We start from the raw sequence: 15,081 nt of genomic DNA, 5'->3' as shown, positions 1-15,081 counted from the left end.
CTCATTTTAACACAATCCCGTGTTCAATGAAATGATAATAAATAATAATAATATTTAATGTAAGAAAATTATATATTTATGATTACGTAAATTATATTTTATAGAAAGTGATTAGTAATTTCGTTTTTCTCAATTATATACGTCATATAATATATATATATATATATATATATATATATATATATATATATATATATATATGTATAATGTTTATAGGTTTAGTTTATTTATATAGGTACTATGAAATACTGAATTCCATCAAATCTTGTGATTAAATGAAAAGAATAAGAAATTATTTTTATACTGAAATCATAATAATTGAGCGGATCTAATGTATAATGTATAATAAATAGATATGTCTATGCGTATAATTATGATGGGATATTTGCTATTTACTATAAAAGTAGCAGTGTATATTTTGGCATTAGGTACTATTAGTTATTCTTTACCATTAGACGCACTACATAAATTCATCAAGTACATAAAATGACACAGAAGATAGAAGTTCAACAAACAAATTATTTTTATACTATTGCTACACATGTACAAACAATAATTATTTTATCAATAACAATTCTTCTGCGAACACATGTAAGTAAAACAGTACATATATTATACTTTATACTAGTAAAGTAGTAACTATAGTCTATAGTACAGAAGTTTATATTTAAATAAATATTACATTTTTTACAAATTCATCTACATTCTACATAACCAGTGACGTACGCAGAAAAAAGTTTTGAGGGGTGTTTTTGAAAATCAGACAAATCAGTTATAGAAAAGTAGAACTTTTTTTAATAAACATACAACATTTTTTTATGAAAACTAGCTTTACCTACTTAGGTACAATACCTACTTTTTTTAAGTATAAATATTGATATAAGAAAAAAAATTACAATACTATCTAATTTTCGCGAAGTTTTAACCATTATATTAAGAATATCTTCACAATTAACACCTCTGTGACTATGTCTCTATATATATTTAACAATTTTAATTCATCTAATCTTTTGTCGCAAGTTTTATTTCGTAAATACGTACCCACGTCAATACACAAAAGGTATAATTTTATTTTATTTATAATTCCTGTTTAAGTATTTTTATTTTTATTCAAATTATATTAATTATTTTAATTTTTCAATATTAAATTTTTATTTTACTTTAACCGGTTTTTCACAAACAGTGTGTTAACACTTTAACGTGCTAGGTAAACTGAGTCCCGAGTAATAACATTTTTCGAAAGAATTATTTATAAATAACGACGATGTACCTACTTAAAAATAAAAAGTCGATACATTCAATGAGTACTGTATAGTGACTAGTCATCAATTAATGATTATCGATTATCGATTTGCTTACTTAAATACATTCAAATAGATACATATATAAAAATACGCAACAAAGAAGTAATTAAAATGAAAAAAAATAACAATAAAAAATTTTTTTCTGAGACAAAAAATGTTTAAATACGAAAAAAAAATATTTCAAGATTTGAATTCGTTAAGAACATATCAAATAAATTTTTACCATGTACATAATAACAATAAATAGTAATAAATAAAAAAAAAATTTACTTGAATTTGTATATTATATATTTAATCAACTGTGATTTCTATGCACATTTTTAACATAACATTGCAGATAGTACTACTAAGCCTATAAAAGTGAGAAAGAAAATGTGCTGTTTTGGAAACTAAACCTATTATTACCAGGGACTCAGTTTACCACAAAAACGATATTTCATACTCAATTTATCTAGTCCTTGTAATATCACACCTGTCTATCAAAGTATAATAATAGTTATGACAATAAACATTAAAATAGAATAAGTAAATACCATAAAAAAACAAAACATTTCAGGGGGTGTTTGAACACCCAAAACACCCCCTGTGTACGTCCCTGTACATAACTATCAACTATCTAAAATCTAAATTATTATATTATGTATTTGATTTTCAACTACTCCATATTTTCAAATAGGAAAGTGACTCTAGTTGGTTTTTAGGGGGTCAAAAATAAAGGGTTCCTATACAGTACTTTTTTTTAAAAAATGGTAAAAATTATTACAAGGAATAACGGTAAATTTTACACAAAATCAGTTTTTGATAAACTCGATTTTATATTTTATTATAATTCAAAAACAAATAATCGATATATATATATATATATATTTATTTTATATTCATCCTATATTTAACACTTATATTACATTAGGTCACCCAGACACACAGTGACTATATACACTCGATAACATCTATAAAATAGATTAATAAGTAGTAAGTACATATATAATACATATATTAACTTGACATAGTTATAATCAATGATATAGCCGATATAAGTATATTGGAAATTAAATTACACACTGTTACTATTTAAAAAAAAATGTAGTTATATAAAAAAGTCACAAGTTTTTAAAATTTTTTGAGCATCTTCAAATGCGCGTCCAGCGGTACGTATTTTATATTATACAAATACATTATAAATTTAATTTTAATATTTTTAAAAAAATGATATCAATTTATTTCTGGATTTACTTCTGTTAAATTGTATGTTAACTCCATAAAATCAATATAGGAACTCTCAACTAATGTTATCGTAATCGGTCGTAATCCGTGTTTTCATGTGTACCTAATATTGTCCTCCGTATTCTGTATATTGACGTTTTTACGTAGTTTGTACATACATATGATATTACATTTGGATTTGAACTGAGATTTTTGTTAGTTATGAAATCACGGGGGTAAAATATTAGTGTCCACGACGGGCATGATGGAAATACAAAGTGTCCGTTATAGACAGGTTAAAATACATTTGAATAGGTACATATATTTTTGCCGAGACTTGGTCATTTTATCCGTTATAAGAGAGGTTTCACTGTACATATTATAACATTAAAATTTGTATTTATAATAGGCACAGTCACCATTTTTACACACGGACGTATATCCATTAACAAATGAAGATTACATGAGAAGATGTGCACCACTTGTAATATGTAATCCAAACTCTAAGTATAGAACTTTCAATGGATCGTGTAATAACTTAAGAATACCTACATGGGGCGCATCTAATACTCCATTTCTGAGACTCCTTAATGCTGAGTATAGTGATGGTATGTAATTGATATTGTATTCTTATTTACCATAGGTATATGATAAATATATATGTTTATCATAGATTATTTACATAATTTATGTTTCCTATTGTTTAACTAGTTGAAATGGTTTTTAGGTATTTATAAATTTCGACAGCAATCAAACGGATCTCAGTTACCAGGAGCTAGAGAAATTAATACACAATTATTTTTGAACAATCAATGGTACGATTTTGATGAACTAAATGTACTCTTAATGCAATGGGGCCAATTTTTAGCTCACGATATCACCCTTTTAACACCAGATTTCTCTGTTGGTAATGTCATTATTAATAGTTTAATAATATAAAATTTAATATTTGATGCTGTAATGTACTTTACATTTAACAGTTAATATCAATGCCAAATAGTTTAATTGATATTAGTATTTAAAATCCTGTAAAACTAATGTTAAAATTTTAAAAATATAAAATATGTGCTATAATGAATAACAGTAATAATTTATTTTTAAATTTTATAGACAATTGTTGTGCAGTTCAAAATGTATCTAAAATACCAACTCAATGTCAAAATGTAATTAATATACCCAAAAATGATCCCATTTATTTAAATTATAACAAAACATGCATGTCATTTAACCGCGCAGTAACATCGGCTAATTTCAGTTGTCAACTGATGCCAGCTACATTTGTTAGTACGATTTAAATACTTATATGTTTAAAATTCTATTAATATATATATTTTTTTAATTTTTAGATGGTCGAAGTCTCTCAATATATTGATGGATCTCAAATCTATGGATCTAGTGATGCAATAGCAGCGGGGCTAAGATCCTTCATAAACGGAAAACTACGATCTGATATTCTTAATAGTAACCAAAATACTCGAGTAGAAGAATTTTGCCCACAAGTGAATCGCACTACATTACAATGTAACTCATCAACAAATTCTAGAGTTTGCTTTCAAGCTGGTTAGTTAATTATAGTTGTAAAACGATTAACTCCTTTTGGTATAAATTAAAATTATTTAATTATTAAATTAACATAATACATAATATTAATATTACTCTAAATAGTCTAAACTAATAAATTAAATAATATCATCACTTAATTTATATAAAATTGTTAAAATTTAAGAATAATAGAATTTAAGTTTGAGTAAAACTTATAAAACTAATGTTCTCAAATAAGAAATTTCTCAGTAGTAGGTAATTGGCAAGTATCATACAAATAATTATAGTTTATAACATATTTATATAATTAATATTTAATTAAACTTGTTATTTATAAATCTATAATAAAGTTAAAAATTACGAAATTCAAAGTAAATTCTAAAAAAAATAGTACTATTTTTTTTAAAAATTTCTGATCAATTTAAATGGATAAGTATATAATTTATATGATGTGTCTTGATTCTTATTTAAATTTAAAATACCACGCCCAAGAAAAAATACATTAGAAAGCTTTATTGGTTTTAATTGGACTCCACTAAAATCCAACTTCTAAGTTAACTATATCGAAAAACTGCTTTGGTGATTTGGTTACATTGAATTTAGTCAGCTAAACAAAAAATTGGTTCAGAGCTATAAGCATTCATTGGTGGAAATTTAACTTAGCCTAACTAAATTATATTCTCCTATCCCTAAAATAGATCCAATTGTGTGGTTGTGCCAGTAAGTCTAATATAGTAATAATAACGTTATTGGCATATAATATATACAACTCTATCAAAATATCGTCATTAGAATCATCACTGCATGTCTGCATGTAATAGTATATTAGTTCAAAATGAATTATCCAATTAACCGTGACACGATACTGCAATGCAATAGATACAATTTCAATTAGCAAATGAAATCCGAAAGTTCGTTTACAAACACGAGATGAAGTTATAAATCACTATGATAATCCATTATCTATTAACCATTCAATCATTAGAAATTTATAAAACTTTAAAAGTCATATCATATACGTCTCAAACGTTTGAAACCATTGAACTATACGTCTATACGAGCTTAACATTAACACTATCCATTCATTAGAATATAAAATATCACAACTATTAAATATACCGTATATATATATATATACAATACTTTAGTTTGTTTAAATAATAAGTGCCAAGAATAATTAGGAAAAAAAATTGTTTATATGAATATTATTTGTATTGTTTTATACAGGAGATATTCGCATAAATCAGAATTTGGGAAACGCACTTCTTCATAATTTATTCTTGAGATTTCATAACCATTTAGCATCCAAGTTGTTGTACTTGAACCAATTTTGGTCCGATGAAATGCTCTATCAAGAAACTAGAAGGATCATTGGAGCAGTTATTCAACATATTACTTACGATCATTATTTACCTATTATATTAGGTATAAGTGTATTACAATTATTTTTTTTTACATAACTATTTTGTAAATTTAATATTTGTTAGGAGAAACGTACACACAGTATTATGGTTTATTTACTCCTCAAACAATATACAGTGATAAAATAAATCCATCTACATCTTTAGAATTTGCAGCTAGTTCATTTCGAATACTTCATAACCAAATTCCAGCTCAACTGAAGTATGGTATTTACTATTTACTATTTAATAAGTATTTAAATAAAGTGTTCTCTATATAGTAACTATGGAGATAAGTATAAGTAATAAAAAATATATATTATATTCATGCCATATTGGACATAATATACACTATATATAAAGGAATATCTTTATATCTATATATCTTTAGGAAACATAACAATTTCAATTACTTGTATATTATTATAGTATCTATTTCAGATATTACATTATTAATTATTATTATACTAATAAGTGCTTAACTAAAAACTTAATTTTTTGTAAATTAAAAAGTGAATAGGTATCTAATTTATTTTAAAGATCTTCTCTCCTAATGGCTAATATAATTTTAAGTAATTATAGTATGTATTATGTTATTTCAGAGACGTTTTAATGTCTAATAGAACAGAACAGTGGCATATTTATGAATTTGTGTGTGTTGTATGTGTGCGCGTGGGAGAATACAAAAAAAAAAAATATAGGCTTAAGCAATTTCATTATTACCTAATGCTTAAATTATTATTTTATATACATAATGACATGTTCAAACAATTAAGGCTAATTAATTATACAGTATTTATAAATATTTAATAATGTAAATTGCGTAAAATTGCTTATGATTATAAAAATTGTACTCATATATTTTTACATATTTTCTTAGCTTTATAGATAAAATGTATAAAGTTGCATTTCAAGTTAATTTAACAGATTGGATGGATAGACCTGATTTGTTACCTATGGGAAAAAATGTTGACTGGTTAATGAGAGGACTTGTTGAAACTCCAGGTCGTGAATATCAATCATCATATAACCAATTGGTTAGATTTTTGTTTATGTATAATAATTGCATTTATTTAATAAAATATAGAAATGTCTTTTTTAATAATTTTAATTGCTTTAATTATCCTTAGATTTCGAATTTTCTCTTTCGCTTTAATTTGCCGGACATTACTGGCCAAGATTTATTATCAATTGATATACAGCGAGGCCGAGATGTTGGTTTACCAGTATATAATGAAGTCAGAACTATTTGTGGAATATCACGGGCTAATTCGTTTGATGATTTATTGGATTTAATACCTTTTAAGGTTAATTTTACGATTTACAAGTATAAAAAATAAAAATAAATTATGATCATTTATTTTATTAGGCCGTACAAATATTAAAAACACTTTATGCAACGGTAAACGACATAGACTTACATGTCGGATCATTACTTGAGATGCCAGAAGAAGGATCCATGGTTGGTCCTACTACTAGATGCATATTGTCTGATAGCTTTTTTAGATATAAGTATGGTGATCGCTTCTTTTACGATGTACAAGGACAACCTGGTAGTTTCACACAAGGTATTTTATTTCTATTGCTTGTATTACTTTTTCATTTGAACTACTTAATATTTTTTTGATTTTTCAGAACAAATAAAAACAATAAAACAAATTAATTTAGGCCATATCATATGCGCTACAACTAATTTAATTACTCTACCTTTAGATATTTTTAAAAGTTTACACGAGTATGTATAATTTATTTTAAATAATAATAATATTAAATAATTTTAAAACTTTTAAAAATAAACTTTAATGTTTACTTTATATTAATATTACCTATTAAATTTTTTATTTTAAATTCTGAGTGGAAAATAGTCGATAAAATTATTATATATATAGGTGTAGTTTTTGATAAAAAATTGCTGGTACTGTGACCTCTGAAGATCAAAAGTAAAAAATTCCTAGGACTTTTTTATAATCGGGAAAAAGACAAAAAATTAAAGAAAACATGAATTTTTATACACTTAATTTTCGACAAAATGTTGTTTTTTGGTGTAATTTTTGAAATTTTCACCAAATGTTTATATTACCATTTTCATTGTAAGACAATATTTTCAAAAACTTTTGATTAATTTTGAAATATTTATGGTATGATAAATTATAATATAAAAAATATGTCAACCTACCGTCATATTAATATTAAAATAAATGATTTTACCTATGTACCTATGTACCTACATATGTATGCCAAAAAAAAAAAAAAAAATATAGTTTTTGTCGTTTTTGAGATAGGCTATCAGTTTCCGTTCAGAATCGTTTACGGTTAAAAAGGTAACGAATACCTACGAATTACGATACATAATATAATTGAATTCAAATTTAACACACCCATAAAAGTGACCTACTCTACATATACTGCAGAGTGGTATTAACTTGTCAACCTTTATTATTTATATTGATACTGAAAATAATATTTTATTATTGTTAAAAGTTATTGTATTATTATTGAACATAACTTAAGTAGGTAATACTGATATATTTAAAATATTTATGTACAAAATACAATTTTATTATTTTGTAAAGATTTTTTATTGACTTGAATACATTTAATAAAATAACTCAATGAAATCATAATACACCTATTAGTTATTATTAAGTACCCAATGATATTTTAATGTATATTATAATTTAGTCGTATATTATGTTTATTATAGTTTTTCTTCGATTAAATGGAATTGTGATGAACACTTCAAAATAGATTTAGAAGCATGGAGAGAATTCAAGTGATAGTGAATATTATGATAAATTTAATTTTATGGACTTCAAAAATTAAAACTAATTATACAACAATATTCAAGAATAACCACCATTGGAATCCAATAAACATATAATAAAATATTTTTAAAATGAATCTATGTATTTCACATGTCGTAAATAACTATAGTCTATAATTATAATGTAAATATTTGTAAGTCAATAGTCCAGATGACGAGGTTTTTTAATTGTAGAAATAAAAATAAACAAATAATAAGTATGTATAACAAATCTAAGTTGTGGTTTATTTTGAATTTGTGAAAGATTAAAATTAATTGTTTGTGACTTATTTAGTTTAGCTTTAGTTATGATGATCATTGAGCACCGCCATTATTTCCTTTAATGATTCCTTTCTGTTATGAGGAATTTTTAAGTACACTTAAGCACCATATTTCTAAATACTTATTTTATGCAATTTAAGGAATGTCACGGGGGCTGTAACGAAATTCCAAATATTTTTTTTCAAACGAAAACCACTTTTTTACTGTAAGTTATTTATTAAGTCTATATATTGTTTTAAAATTTTGATTTATTTAAAACGAAAATAGAACGAGTCGTTTTTGAGAGTTAGGTATTCAATTTTCATGTTTAAATACTGAGAATTATTATTATTCTTAGTCATATTTAGTCCATCCTAAATGCTCAAAATAAATAGGTATAAATCTATGTGGGTTATAATTTATTTATTGTATGATATTACATCAAAAATATATAGTATTTACTAATACTACGAATTATAAGAATGAAAAATATAAGAATGTAAGATGGTAATAATAACGCAACAATAAAAATAATAATATGCACTATGCAAATACATACCTATTAATAAAAATTACTGGTACTGTTGTACTGGTAAACTCGTAAGCTACATGCACAGTTATATGGTAGTTAATTAAAAAAATCTGTTTGATTTAAACTTTAAATTTGGTTGTCTAATTTTGAGATCCGGTTGATGAATTGAAGGTATCCGATAAGACCGAGACGCGCGAGTCTCTGACCTGGAGAACTTCCTTAAAGCAAATTACTAGATAATTATTAATATTATTATTCCAATAAATTATGTTTAAACAAAATCGAATAAGTTATTGAGCTTATCATTTCATATAGGTACATATCGAGTATCGACAATCGTGTTCGAGTGTTCTTAACATTTAAGTATTTAGATCTTAGGATTATGTCTCTGGAAGATATAAATATAGGTATATATTTTTTAGATTACTGATTCAAGAGAGGCTCCGTCTCTCCTCCTGTTGACTTAAAAAGAAGGACTATAAAGTGACATTTTATTTATTTTATTCTAGCATCATTCTAAGCGGACAAAATGGTTTTGTAAACACGTAACGACAACTTGTGAGACTGTTTTCAGTGTTCATGAAAAAAAAATGTTTTTTTCTTATTTCTTTAATTTTTAATTATAGTTAATTCTATTATTTATTTCACGGAAAATTTTATATCATCTTAAATGATGGTGTTTCAACAAAGGTAAGCTACTACACCCATAATTTACATTATCATAATCAGCAATCACATTGGATAATATTTGATAACAGAATTGTGAATTCAAATTTTTTTTATCATATGGCATATGCATTATGCTTAATTCTATACATTTTAAACTAAAATTGATTTTTATTTATTCAAAATTGTTGTTTAATATCTACAGTGTGCTGTTATAAAAATGCCTGATTTATTTTTATTATTTGTCTTATGCCCATATTTTCATTAATTGTAATTATTGATATTATCATTTTTATTATATATAATAAATTGTCTGATCTAACTGCTTAATGTTTCTCTGTCTGTCTACTTTTAAATTTAAATCGCGTCTACTCTTTACCATCCTGGTCTTGTTGATTATTGCACCATTAATCGGTCATTATTATCTTTCAAAGGTAAGTAAATGTTTAACTAAATTAAGTTATTGACATTTCTATGTCTATGTACATTTCAGGAAGAAAAAGATGGATTTGAAAATTCTTATAACACACATTCAAAACTGGAAGTTCACGGGGACTACGGTGTTTTTAGAGCTACCGACTTGAAACATAGAATAGCTGAATTAATTAGAATAAAAAGTAATTAAATTAGTATTGTATATTTTTTATATCTAATATAATATTAAAATATACATCTATTATTATTATTTATGTATAAGTTATAGTTTGAGCGTTTAATTATGTTATTTTATGAAATAATTAGATAATTTATGAATTACATGCAAAGATTAATTAAAGTATATAATAATATATGGGAAAATACTATTTATTAACTAGCTAATAATATATAATAATATTATTGCAAGTACTCTAAAAAAAACCCGACTAATTCCAAGTGATAAAACAATTGAATCAGATTTTTTAAACACTCACTACTGTTAATACATATCTGAACATGTCATAAACTTTGAACTAGAGTAGAGTTTTTTAAAAACTTCTATAATATAGCCTGCATGAATTAGGTAGTTATAAAATCTTATCTGATCTATTATAATATTGGATAGTAAAAAAGCAATATTGTAAAATTTAATATATTATTATTGGTATGATAAATGAGAATGTATGAAATAATTTGTATAAGTGTATATAATATACATATTTCATAAACTAACTTATTCAACACTCTAATTATAACATATATATGCATCAACAGCAAGGTTACTAGTATACATTTTAATATGTATAATGTTCTTAATGTTTTTTTAGATTCTGTAAATAATGAACTAAGAAATATTGAAGGAAAACGGCAAAAACTTCTTAGTGAACTTGCTCTTAACCATAAAAAAATTGAGGATTCTAAAGCAGAACTTGTACGGCAAGAAGCAGAATTAGAAAAATTAAAAATTTCTGTGAAACAAGTTAATATGGCACATTTAATTGCTATAGAAGTATAGGTTTGACAGTTTATTATTTTATTTTATTTTAGGCTCAAGTTGCAGAAAATGAAGCTATTATACAGAATTCTCCCAACCTTGCTCCACCAAGAATTTTATTACCTCAAAATCCTCCTTCATTTATACCTTTATCTGTAAACACACATTATACATGTCGTAATATGAAAAATTGTTTTGATTATTCTCGCTGCTCATTAACTTCAGGATTTCCATTTTATTTTTATCTCCCTGAAGAATTACCTGAATTAGTTTCTACGTCATTGAATAAAATTGTTTTTCAAGTTTTACGCTATAACCCACATTTTACAAACAGTTCAAATAACGCCTGTGTGTATGTAGCTTTAATTGGTGAAACTCATAATTTTATTAACATAACTCATTTAGATCATCTTTCTTTTTGGGGCGGTGATGGTAGAAATCATATATTATTTTATTTAAGTAAAAATATCTATAACAAACCAAATTTTGATCTAAATATTGATTTTGGACGTGCCATACTTGCTCAGTCTGTTTGGAATGAAAAGAATTTTCGTCCCGGTCATGATATAATTTTGCCTGTTAGTTTTGGACCACCTGGTGGAGAAGTATGGATGGATTCTCCATACATGTTACCAGCTAGAAGGAAATATTTGTTATCTTTTGAAGGATATAAAAATATTAACACTACCAAACGGCAACAACATTTTGGTAATTTAGAAATACTAAACCAAACTTATATTATATGTTAACAATCAATTTTTTTTTTTTTTTTTTAGTTGATATGTTACAAAAGTTTATAACTCAAACAACTGTTGATCAGTTTTACATAATAACTGATTGTGAGAATCAAAGAGTTGAGAGTAATATCACTGATTGGTGTTTGTGTGGTGATGAAACTAAACGTAAAGTTTTTATTTCTCAGTCAACTTTTACATTGATTCCAGCACCTTTAGATAATGACATGATATCTACAGTAATGATGCAAACCCGTATTTTTGAATCACTTAAATTTAGTGCTGTTCCTGTATTTTTAGAATATGACAGAATTGGATTACCTTTTGATGAAGTAAAATCATTATTAAATATTTATCATAGACGTGTGCATGAAAACAGCAGAAGGAGTAAAAGGTTTACCTGTAGTATATTATATTTTTGAGATATGGCTGCCAATTTCTGATAATTTTGGACTGCTGTAAATTTTATTTTTTTAAAATTAAAATCTGTTAAATAACGTTTTTATGAGTTAGGTTAAATTTTGATAAATTTTTTTTTCTATGTAAACTTTTAATTTACCCAATGACAGAATAATTTTTTTTAAATTAATTCAATGTTAAATCAAGTTATAAAATAGGTCGGTTTATTTTGTTTTTTATCCAAAACTACTGAAGTCTGCACACGCCTATACTTACTATACAGTATATGACAATATCTTACAAAAATATATTTTAGGTTATTGATTGGTGTAGAGCTGCTATATGCATAGCAGGGGAGAGAATTCCAGAACTTCATTGGTTGTTGAGAACTATACCTGATAATGATATTCTCTTAATGCGACGACAGGGTAGAATGCTCTACGAAAAATATTTTGGTACTATTCAAGCTATTTTGGATACAACTCTTGCTGTTATACGTAACAGAATTGGTATACCTCCCTTGCCAGTAATTGATACACCTTCACCAAGTATATTCAATGAAAATTTTAAAGTGAGTTTTCTTTAATTAAATTATTATATAAAATATATATGTATAATAATAATTTTAAATATAGCCGATTAAAATGGATCCAATTATACCGGATGCTGAACCCGAAGAAAGTTTAGGTCCCTTAGAGCAACCTTTTAACTCTCCAGTTTTTAAAAGAAATTATACAATTATGAATGTTCAAGGTTATGAACTATGGAACAGTTGGGGAGATCCATTTAAACTTTATCCCCATACGCCTTTTGATCCATTGCTTCCATCAGATGCAAAATTCATTGGTCAGTAAAACATGTTTTTCAGTAGTTTTTATTAAATTGTATACATTATTAAATTTTTTGTCTTATACTTAGGTTCTGGTAAAGGTTTTCGACCAATTAACAATGGTGCAGGCGGAGCAGGAAAAGAATTCTGTCAAAGTCTTGGTGGAAACTCCCCTCGAGAACAGTTTACAATCGTTATACTTACTTACGAACGTGATCAAGTATTATTTTGTTATTTATACTCTTTAATTTTATGATATGTTTATTTTATTTTTTTATTTTTTGTAAGGTACTTATGAATTCTCTTAGTCGCTTACATGGTCTGCCTTATTTAAATAAAGTACTTGTTGTGTGGAATTCTCCTAAACCTCCTCTTGAAGACTTACGATGGCCTGAAATTGGTGTACCTATACATGTTAGTGTTGCATGAATTATTTTGTTTATATGCTTGAGATTTATTTACTTTAAATTTTATTGATTCAGGTTATTCAGGCAGCTAAAAATAGTCTTAATAATAGATTTTTGCCTTATGAAGCAATCGAAACTGAAGCTGTCTTGTCAGTTGATGATGATGCTCATTTAAGGCATGATGAAATTATGTTTGGTTTCAGGTAAATTGTATTTTCATTATTTTATTTTTTAATTATTATTTAATGCCAATACTGATTTATTATTAAGGGTTTGGAGAGAACAGCGTGATAGAGTTGTTGGTTTTCCTGGACGTTTTCATGCATTAGACCTTAATCATGGTGGTTGGCTTTATAACTCAAATTACAGCTGCGAATTGTCTATGGTTTTAACAGGCGCAGCATTTGTACATAAATACTATTTATATTTATATTCATACTGGCTACCTCAAGCTATTCGCGACAAAGTGGACCAATATATGAACTGTGAAGATATTGCAATGAATTTTTTGGTATCTCATGTCACCAACAAACCTCCTGTAAAGGTAATTATGCGACTAATTAAAAATTTTAACATTACAATAACATGCATATTATTTAATTTTAGGTAACATCTAGATGGACTTTTCGTTGTCCAGGTTGTCCTGTTTCACTTTCTGAAGATGAAACACATTTCTTAGAACGCCATAAATGTATCAATTTTTTTACAGAGGTAAGATATTTTATTTAAATTATTTTTTTTTTCATCAAATTTAAAATGTTATGATACTAGTAAATTTTTAAACACATTCCTAATTAATACAATTTTGTTATATTAAATATTTTTATGTTTTAGATATTTGGATATACACCTCTTCTAAATACACAGTTTCGAGTTGATTCAATTCTTTTTAAAACTCGAATACCACACGACAAACAAAAATGTTTTAAATTTATTTGAAATATGATAGAAGAATAAGATCAAAATTAAATATATGATTTTTTCAGTCCACGTTCCGTAGAGTTTGGGTCATGTATTTATATGATTTAACAAGACTGATAATTTTAAATTTAATTAAAATTATTTACCCTTTGGACTTTTCTTGACTAATGTAATTGATAAATTATTAATATACACAGAGAAAATATGTATACTTTTGTGACACAAATGATTACACCATTTTTATGTGATAAAAGCTTTATTATTATAAATTAATAATTAAATGTTTTAAATTATTTTTTACAGTGTATCTAAAAATTAGGGTGAAAATATTAGATTCTTTAGAAATATCTGTGTACAATAAAAAATACATGTACAATATGGTAAAAGTATTTTCATAAATATTGCATTTTTCAATAAATATGCACAAAATTTCTAATTTTATCTTGTCTGTAAATAAGTAATATATTACTTATCTTTGATGAAATTACTAAATACTATGATATACTGACAGTTTTTAAACACAAAAATTAACTACTAATTTTAGTTAATGTTGGAATATATGTATGTGAATAAAAGTGCATTTTGAGTTATCAAAAAAAAAAAAGTTTTTATAGGATTTTATAAAGCGCAAGTATTAATAAAAAATTAAAAAAATGTATAATTACAAAA

At 25.3% G+C, this 15,081-nt stretch overlaps 2 protein-coding genes across 2 annotated transcripts; both read left to right on the top strand.

Annotated features, from left to right (window-relative positions):
- The first annotated feature begins 457 nt into the window (after positions 1 to 457).
- Positions 458 to 8,424, top strand: LOC113558486 (peroxidase-like). Its single transcript, XM_026963952.1, has 12 exons — positions 458 to 591; positions 2,917 to 3,115; positions 3,235 to 3,414; positions 3,618 to 3,787; positions 3,854 to 4,067; positions 5,277 to 5,474; positions 5,537 to 5,672; positions 6,330 to 6,486; positions 6,580 to 6,756; positions 6,819 to 7,017; positions 7,085 to 7,184; positions 8,154 to 8,424. Exons 1-12 carry the CDS (start codon positions 487 to 489, stop codon positions 8,224 to 8,226), a joined length of 1,908 nt encoding a protein of 635 aa, XP_026819753.1. The 5' UTR covers positions 458 to 486; the 3' UTR covers positions 8,227 to 8,424.
- A 1,459-nt stretch (positions 8,425 to 9,883) lies between these two features.
- On the top strand, positions 9,884 to 14,702 carry LOC113556372 (exostosin-3). Its single transcript, XM_026961265.1, has 13 exons — positions 9,884 to 10,145; positions 10,205 to 10,328; positions 10,956 to 11,107; positions 11,176 to 11,830; positions 11,899 to 12,188; positions 12,572 to 12,826; positions 12,891 to 13,101; positions 13,174 to 13,304; positions 13,373 to 13,498; positions 13,567 to 13,694; positions 13,762 to 14,035; positions 14,098 to 14,202; positions 14,326 to 14,702. Exons 1-13 carry the CDS (start codon positions 10,041 to 10,043, stop codon positions 14,428 to 14,430), a joined length of 2,661 nt encoding a protein of 886 aa, XP_026817066.1. The 5' UTR covers positions 9,884 to 10,040; the 3' UTR covers positions 14,431 to 14,702.
- The last annotated feature ends 379 nt before the right edge of the window (positions 14,703 to 15,081 follow it).

The sequence above is a fragment of the Rhopalosiphum maidis genome, chromosome 4 (genome assembly GCF_003676215.2).
Source record: "Rhopalosiphum maidis isolate BTI-1 chromosome 4, ASM367621v3, whole genome shotgun sequence".
NCBI lineage: Eukaryota > Metazoa > Arthropoda > Insecta > Hemiptera > Aphididae > Rhopalosiphum > Rhopalosiphum maidis.
This window is presented reverse-complemented; position numbering and strand designations above follow the sequence as displayed.